This window comes from Eptatretus burgeri, chromosome 11, assembly GCF_056783735.1.
Source record: "Eptatretus burgeri isolate ZD-2024b chromosome 11, Ebu_testis_v1, whole genome shotgun sequence".
Lineage (NCBI taxonomy): Eukaryota > Metazoa > Chordata > Myxini > Myxiniformes > Myxinidae > Eptatretus > Eptatretus burgeri.
In genome coordinates, this window is record NC_140971.1 from 2,276,216 (window position 1) to 2,285,303 (window position 9,088).

The window sequence follows — 9,088 nt, forward strand, 5'->3', positions numbered from 1 at the left end:
TGTGTGTGTGTGTGTGTGTGTGTGTGTGTGTGTGTGTGTGTCATGGCGCCTGTCCTCTAAGTTAAGATTGTACAAGAATTATATCGGGATAAGTCTGTTCTGTGTCTGCTTTTGTAAGTTGCTTGTATTATTGTCGCACCACACTTTTCTTCCCGTCCCTGCTCACACACAATAAAAGCCATTCATTGTGCCACATACCTCTCCTTTCCTGCCTGTTAATAAATTATGAGGAGAAATGTTCCCAGCTCGTTTTTGTCTTTTCTTTCATTGATCCAGCATGGTCCGTATCCTAACCGAGCCGGGACTTTATTCCCAACGATCTGTTCCTTTTAGCCGGTATGTCCTTGGCAGTGTCACTCGGCTGCATCTTATCCGGTAAAGTGATCCGGTTCGGACAAGGCGTGTCCCCCGGTAATTAGGTCACGTGATTCATTAGGTAACCCCATTAACCCATAGATGGAGGACCGTTCACAGTATGTTAGCGACCCGCCGCGTCACGGAATTATCCCTGTGCGACGGCCTGCAATTCCGGGGCGTCTGGTGGGAACCCGAGATAGCTCTCCCACCCGACCCCTGGCCCGCAAAAAAAAATATATATATATATATATTAATGCCTGATGTTGGCTTAATGGTTCGGGTGGTGGGCTTTGGATTAACTCTGCCTGTCATCCTTCCGAGGTCAGCAAAATGAGTGCCAGCATGCTGGTATACTGTCGGAGTGGTGACCCATCCAGGATTGTGCCCAATAGCCAAGGAGACTACTTCAGCAGCACCAACGCTCTGCACAGAGTATGGTCCCAATCTCCTCCTCCTCATATATATATATATATATATATATATATATATATATATATATATATATATATATATATATATATATATATATATATATATATATATATATATATATATATATATATATATATATATATATATATATATATATATATATATATATATATATATATATAGTGTCCCAAAAAAATATACAACTTTTAAAATGCTTCGTTTGATCCTAAAAAAGCAGTAATTTTGTCACTCGTGCTTCATTTCTTGTTGCAGAGACCCAGAAGTTTATTTTGATACCAAGCAAGTGCCAGAAAAATGCCAAGACTGACCGTACAACAACGGACGAAAATTGTTGAACTTTGGCACCAGACGAAAAGTGTCATACAGGTGCAACGTCTTTACTCGAGACATTTCGGTATCCACTTGCGCCATGCACCAAACTTTCGGACAATAAAGTGCACCATCGCAAAGTTTACCAATGTGGGAACCATCTGTGACCTTGACAAGGGTCACAGTGGTCGGAAGAGGACAGGTCGTAGTGAAGAAAATGTGGAAATGGTGAGACAGGCGGTCGTTCAGAGTCCAAAAAAATCGATTCGACGACTTTCTGCCGAAACAAACATTCATAAGATCCTTCGCCAAGACATTCATGCCTTTCCATACAAAATTCAAACGGAAACGGTGCTTACTGATCAACAGAAACGCAAACGACGAGACTTTGCAAATTGGTTCTCAGGAAAGTTGGAGGAAGATTCAGACTTCCTCAAAAAACTTCACATGACGGACGAATGCCATGCTCACTTGTCCGTTGAGGGAAACAAGCACAACTTTCGGTACTGGGGAACTGAAAATCCTGGTAATGCATCAACTGAACTGGTGCCTCGATCCGTTCTCAAAGTCACCATGAGGGTAGCGGTTGGTTGGTATGAGATAATTGGTCCATACTTCTTTGAAGATGACCAGGGACGCACTTGCACGGTAAACCAGAGGAACTATCGCGAAATGATTCAGGAATTCTATCTGCCCGAGCTACGTATTCAAGCCCGTTGGAGAAACAACCTGATCCAGATGAGAACCCAGTGGTTCCAGCAGGATGGGGCACCGCCCCATACAGCCAGGGAAACAAAGGCGTTTTCTCAACCAACATTTTGAGGGCCGCTTTATCTCCCTCTACGAAGACGTTGAGTGGCCACCGTATTCCCCTGACCTTACTCCTCCAGACTTCTTCTTGTGGGGGTATCTCAAGGACAGGATCTATGGAAACCCTAGGCCTCAGACTCTTGATCAGCTGAAGGAAAACATCCACCAACTAGAGGGGGAGCACTCGGGAGAGTGCAAAACCTCCGCCGCCAATACTGCTGGGTTACTCAAGTGAACCTTATATCTTATTCATTAAATATGTCAACAGTGCTGAGAGTAATAGTTCTTTTCTCCAACATTTTTTTTTGGGGGGGGGGGGTTGGAAATCACTTAAAACATGTAAAAATGCAAAAAAAAAATATCGAAATTTTGTTGAAAAAAAGTTGCAAATTTTTTTTTATTTCTCTAACAATTATTTGGGGGGGGGTTGGAAATCAAACATGTAAAAATGCAAAAAACTTTTTCTCAAACATTTTTTTTGGGGGGGTAAAAAAATTTGGGGGGAGGGGTTGGAAATCACTTAAAACATGTAGAAATGCAAAAAAATATATATTTTCTCTATTTTTTGGGGGGGGTTAACAATTTTTTTGGGGGGAGGTTGGAAATCACTTAAAACATGTAGAAATGCAAAAAAAAAAAAAATTTCTCTAACAATTTTTTTTTGGGGGGGGACCAAGTCCAAAATTTAATGGCATGATCCTTGGACCATACCTAACCCCCCCCCCCAAGTTTCGGCGAAATCCGTCGAGGAGTTTTTCCGTAATACTGTTCACAAACAAACAAACAAATAAACAAACAGAAATGGGTGAAAACAGTAACCTCCATCCATCTTCGAAGATGGCGGAGGTTAATAAATCCAGAACATTCCTTAGGAAACGTTTCCCAAAGTGATGGAGAACATGACAACGCATTTGCAGGAGTTATCGGACAACGTGGAGCCTACGTCGAACATGTGGTCCAAAATAAAACGACGATTCTTTACCAAAATTTAAATTTTGGTGGCAATTTTGACATTGGTACAATAAATTTCAACCTTTCAGCTTTCTATCCAGCCATATATCTTTTTTTTTAAATATGTTATGACCATCCTCTTTGCAGATGAAAAGTTGTATTTTTTTTGGGACACCCTTTATATGCAAACACACACACAAACACCTCAAATAATAGTATGATAATACATGAAATCTTGCACATCAGATGTACATTACCCAGCACTTACCCAGAATCAAACCGCTACTCAAATACAGAAAGCATCATTTTTACAGATTTCCCAATTGTAGTCTTCTATATTTTCAGTCAACCACTGAAAATGTTTGACAACATATCTATTTGAATGCTTCATTAATAATATCTTTAGTGCTTTTAGCTCACCTGGACTTTAGTCCAGTGAACTTACGAAATTGAGTAGTGTCCGTAGGTGAGTGAGTGAGTGAGTGAGCGAGTATCGCTTGAACGAAACACATGATTTTGATTAAACTTGGCCACAAGCTTCATATCTGATGCCTCATGAAGGTTTATCAACCGCATCAAAATCTGCACTCATTGAGGGGGTTTATGGGCAGGGTTTTGACCCCCCCCCAAAAAAAATAGGTATTTGCTCTTCTCCAAAACTACACAAACAATTTAAATGAAACTTGACCACAACCTTCATCACCCGTGATGCACCAAAGTTTGTTCACGATATTAAAAAATAAAAATAAAAAAAGTCATGGTCGAAAGGGGTTTGAGTAACTGTTGCTCCTGATCCAGGTGAGCTTCAGGATGCACGGTCATATTTTTATTATCTTCATTAAAACCTTAATTGGTGTCATTATGTGACTGAAGAACATGCTTTCTGACATTATCCTTCGGTTGTGTTCACGCTTCATAATGACTTACAAAAGAGAATGCTGAAGGATGCATCAAGGTACACAAATCACAGCAGCACTCTGGGGCTGGGAGGATAGCCTACACAGTAGAGATACACACACTCATCTCTGAGCAGTCTAATGTGGGTTTGAATCTCGACCCAGCTAGAAACTCTAACCCTAATGTTTAACAGGCAGGTGATTCATCCATGTGCGTGCCGTCCCTCGGATGAACAAACTGAGAGTCCCATCTGCTGACATTAGTTAGTGAACGTCAACGATCTCATGGCGTCCTTTGCAAAGAGTAGGTGAGGTATCGCCGGCACCACAGACAAATTACTGATAACAGTCTAACCTACAGGGGGTGTTGCATCAATAGCACAGCACCCCCCCTCCCAACCCACTCTGCCCCCACATGCCCCCCCCCCCCATTCAGCCAATGGGCACAGCTATGTGCTACATACAGAAGAAGTAGAAGAAAAAAAAAAACAAGTTCATCTGGCCTTCCATTGTCAGGGCTGAGGCAATGAAGGTTCAAGTACCAAAATTTTTGATCTCCTTCTCGTACTTGTCCACAAACACCTGCTGCCTCTTCTCCTTCTCTTCTTCAGACTCTTCACTCTTTTCCTCGGCTTTTCTCACATTGATTACGCTCTGCACAACAATTGATCACTGATCAAAATACAGTGACTGAAGCTTCAAACAGCCATACAAGATCTGATCATTTGTCGACAGGGGAGGGTAGGGGTGGGGGAAGGGGAGTTATGACCTGCCATAACTGCATTCAATCTCACCTTATCAAACCCTACATGAGACAGCGTATCCACATTCCACGCACGATTTTTTTCTCTCTTCTCCAGTTCCCTTTCTTTCGCTCTGTATTCCCTCTCCTCCTTTTCCAACTCTTCCAAGTCCTCCACCACTTTTCCTTGATCTAAATTTTCTCCAGAAACTGCACACACAATGGAAAATTTTGCAATCCACACGTACCGCTGACTCTCCATCCACGTGAGAAAATAAAATTTCTCATTTAACACTCACCTTTTAATTTATTCATCCTGCTCAAAATCTCATCTTTCTTCTTCTGCAATTCTTTCTTCCCTTTATCTAATTCCATTCGGTCTCTCTGATCTTCTTCCATCCTTTCCACCCTGGCCTGCATACCACACAAACTACCACCTTACATTCACATGATAAAACACACACACATTTCCCCCCCACCCCCCCATCCCCCCCTCCCACCTCCCAGACTCCTCTGACCCCATCGACCCCACACCCTTAGGACCCATTATAAACTCATTTCAAAATTTGCATTCAACCTCTTTTCTACCCTGCATCACAAACACGCCTCCTCTATCCCACCCAATGATTACCTGATGCCTCCACCTGAACAGGGATGGGGTGTCGATGTTGGGATGTGTATCATCTTCATCATCAGAGACCTCAATATGATCCCACATACTGTAGTCCACCATCTTTCCTTACCTGTAAAGTGGAAATAAACAAAACAGGCAAATAAACTGCTTCACTGTTGAGCAGCAGGATCTGCTTCATCCACATGCATATATAGTTGATGAAGTGTATTCTTGCACAATATATGTCAGAAAAGGCAATGAAGGGAAGTGATGTCCCATCATGGTACACTACAGATAATGCCTCACACCCTCATTCCCCATCCCAACAAGGTTGGAGGGATGGGGGTGGGGGGGACATTAAAATGAGCTTCGTCCGACCGACCGATCATCCGTCCATGTACTTTTGCATACGCGATATTTCAAAAACCGTTGAACATTTAGCTTTCCTATTGCACAGATCTATTCCTCGTACCACACAAAAGGTGGGGGACCGAGCGTATCAGCACATCGTTTCACTGAACATTTCACACTGTTTATGAAGATCAAATTGAGTGAAGGGAAAAATGCCTTTTACAAGAGTAGAAAACATTACAAAACAAACACGTAACACAGTACTCAACATCCTGGGGGGGGGGAGAAAGAGAAAGAGAAAGAGAAAGAGAAAGAGAAAGAGAAAGAGAAAGAGAAAGAGAAAGAGAAAGAGAAAGAGAAAGAGAAAGAGAAAGAGAAAGAGGAATGGAAATGTGAACCATAAAAATTGGATATGCAGGAGGAAATGGGGAATAACCCCAAAGCGAGTAGCGATGGCCGGGAGAGGGACACAATGTGAAAGAATTGGCGTGTTTAGAAGAGACCATGGATGTCCATGCATGAGCGCACGAGGAAGTAATGGGCAGCACATTTACAAGACTCAAGTGAAGAGGATGAAACAAGGGACACAGGCATCCGGTTCAAATATCAGGAAAATATGAGGACGAATAAATGCAGGTAGACAAACCATCCTGGACTTTGGAGGGTGAGCAGGTGAGGGCTTCTCGAGGAACGGGTGCGACCGAGGTATGTTTAACACGCGAGTACCATTTTTGTACAGAAAGTCGAGGCTCATGGAAGAGTTTGAACAATCTTCTGGTTTCCGGTTGTGAAAGCCTTTCTTTTCTTCTCCAGGTGACCCGCTTCCAAAGATGCAAACCATTCCGGATTTGTCTCCATTGTTGTCGAGTTTTCTGTCTATTCTTCTTCCTATCGGGTCCTCATTGTCGTGTCTTCCATGTGCCCGTTTGCTGTTCTTTTTTTCCTCGTGGGTTTGTCTCGGTTAGTTGGGCCTACTTATCCAATCATCTCTTCATCCCACTTCCCACGACCACTCAAATACCTCACTTCGACAAAAGCATCAAAAAAGGCCCCGAACCTCATGTTCAGATTGTCCGTCTCATTCCTTGTTGGCCATACGTTCGAAAGACCTGCTTCCCATTTCCCTCCTTACTAAACTTTATCTTTCATCAAACTCATCCTTTTTCATCCTTCTTCAAAACTATTCACTCGTTTCCTTCTCAAAACAACCACAAATAATATTAACTAGTACAGCACTCGATTGAGTACATAGCTCCGCCAGGCTGAACAGTATACGTGTTGTATCCCACTGATAGACCGAGCTGTATCCAGACCTGAATCGAAATCCAATCGCCTTGTTCTCGTCATCCACCAGGTTGTGTCAGAATCCGTCCACAACTTTATGAAATACATGTTGTTTTGGTCCTCTCTCCAATGGTGAAGAAGCTGTTAATAATTAAAATAAAAAAATCTCACGTCTGGATCTTCACCAAAATCTCATCAACTCTTCCTTGTCACACACTCAAAGTTTTTAAAAAAAAAAAAGTTTGTCCACAAAGTTTCGTCCGAATCCGTTGATAACTTTTTGAGTCATCCTGCTCACAAACAGATAAACAGGTAGACAGACAGGGGTGAAAACACAACCTCCATCCATCTTTGGTGGTGGTGGTGGTAATTAAAGGTCTTTCATTATTACCACTCAGTCTGAGCTCATTCGTCAAGTCATTCAATCGCAACACGATTTCTTTCATCATGTTCCACCTCCCCTCTCACTCCACCAATTCAAATCATTAAAATGACAATTATAAAATGTTTCATCTTCCTACACTCTCCTTTCCAAATGGCATTCTCCCCCACCGTTTCCTTTCTGGATCATTCGAAAACATGCACACACAACCCCCCCCCCCCCATCACATTCATACAGCACTGTCTTTGTGTGCTTCACATCATCCTTCCCACCACCTTAATTCTTCGTCGTTCTGCCCTTGGAATTATAAAATTAAACCCTTTTAGGAGGGCATGATTATGGGAGTCAACCCCCATCAGGCTAGTACTCTCCCTAACTTCATACTGGACACGAGAGGGAGGGGGGGAGAGAGGTGGTCATTGGGAAGGGTTCGGATGTGAGTGGTGGGGAAAGGTGAAGAATCGGGTGGTGGGGAGAAGGTGATGAATCGGGAGGTTGGGGATGGGGGGACAGTGATAGATTGGGGGGTGGGGGATAGAGGAATCTACCAATTAGCATTCTTGCAATCATGAAAGATTTATGGAGTGTGTGTGGTTAGGTGGTTGGGTGGGACAGACAAAGTGATGCTTTGTTTGATTCTGTATGGGATTAATAGGATGAGTTTTCAAATGTATGAAGAAACCCCTGAAATTCCCAACATTGAAACATGTCGTGTTCTCGTTCTCTCTGCCACCTCTCCCTCTCCCATATATCTCTATCTCTATCTCTCTCTCTATCAGCCTTATGGCTGCTGGTTGCATCATTGGTTAGGGACATGGCTGTGCCGCTGATGCAGTGTCCCTATTACCAGTACACTGGTACTCAATTTGCCGACCTCGGAAGGATGACAGACTGAGTCAACCCCACCTGGTATTAATTCAGCGGGTACGGGGCTCAAACTCAGGACTCCAGGATCCCAAGTCAGCCATCATAACCGCTAAGCCAACACCAGGCTAAACCACTCACTTACCGTCGAATACAATCAATCTCATTATTCCAATGCACCACTCCCACGACTACTACCACTCCCACGATCACTGACACTAACACTCCCACGACTACTCCCACTCCCACGAACACTGACACTAACACTCCCACTCCCACTGATCACGACCAGCGCATTCATTTGAGCCTTTGCTTCAGATCCCCAATATTGTCCAACTTCGAGCCTTCATGAGCGAGGTATAATGTGTTCGTAAACGTCCCATTAATGTTGAACTTAATCAAGTACAACACGACCACGTGCTTCCTTCCTTTCACGACCTTCACTCGCATTACAAGTGAAACGTCCACACTTTAACTACTCCAAGCGTCGCTTTCACTTCCTTATGACCCTCATTGTGGCGGTGTCGGCGTCCCGTGAGGTGAGCAAGCTGAGTCTCATGTAACTTACGTTAAAAACTCGGATTATACACAAAATCCTTCCCAACGACATCAGTTACAAGAACAGCAAACCGAGGCCTCGGGCCTATCGGCTCTCCTTCATCCGGATTCCTGACACACACACAAACACCCTTCAGGCTCGCACACCTACCCGAACGGACAAATCCTTCTCGATCCGAAATACGCGACTTTATATCACCAAAGAACACAACCAGACCCAACACCACAACCCCTCCTCGTGCAACTCCCGAAAACACTGAATGACAGCACCGCGCACAATCTCGATCACGGCACTATGACGCGCCGCTTCACCACCAGCGGCTGCGAATGGAACAAATGTGTATTCTTCCGCCAGAGCATTGACGTGACGCAACATGGAATATCGCTCCGCCGTACGTTCATGAAGGGGAAACGAACGTTAATTATCACGAAACACGTGACGTCACGAAACAAACGCACAACGTCTGTAAACAATCACACATCTCCAAACAAACACACATCTGTAAACAAACACACAT

At 43.5% G+C, this 9,088-nt stretch overlaps 1 protein-coding gene across 3 annotated transcripts in view; it reads right to left on the bottom strand.

The window, feature by feature from the left end:
* The window catches only part of CDC37 (cell division cycle 37, HSP90 cochaperone), a 56,787-nt gene extending 47,911 nt beyond the window's left edge, over positions 1-8,876 (bottom strand). The window contains exons 1-5 of one of the 3 annotated variants that reach the window (XM_085844898.1): positions 8,722-8,876; positions 5,150-5,261; positions 4,818-4,932; positions 4,571-4,728; positions 4,319-4,430 (exon numbers count right to left, since the gene is read on the bottom strand). In XM_085844898.1, the coding sequence (XP_085701024.1) occupies positions 4,319-4,430; positions 4,571-4,728; positions 4,818-4,932; positions 5,150-5,251 (487 nt within the window). In that variant the 5' untranslated portion in view covers positions 5,252-5,261; positions 8,722-8,876. Of the gene's footprint in view, positions 1-4,318; positions 4,431-4,570; positions 4,729-4,817; positions 4,949-5,149; positions 5,262-8,580; positions 8,604-8,721 lie in introns of those variants that run through there. The other 2 variants (XM_085844899.1, XM_085844900.1) reach the window with 2 other exon arrangements.
* Positions 8,877-9,088: the final 212 nt, after the last annotated feature.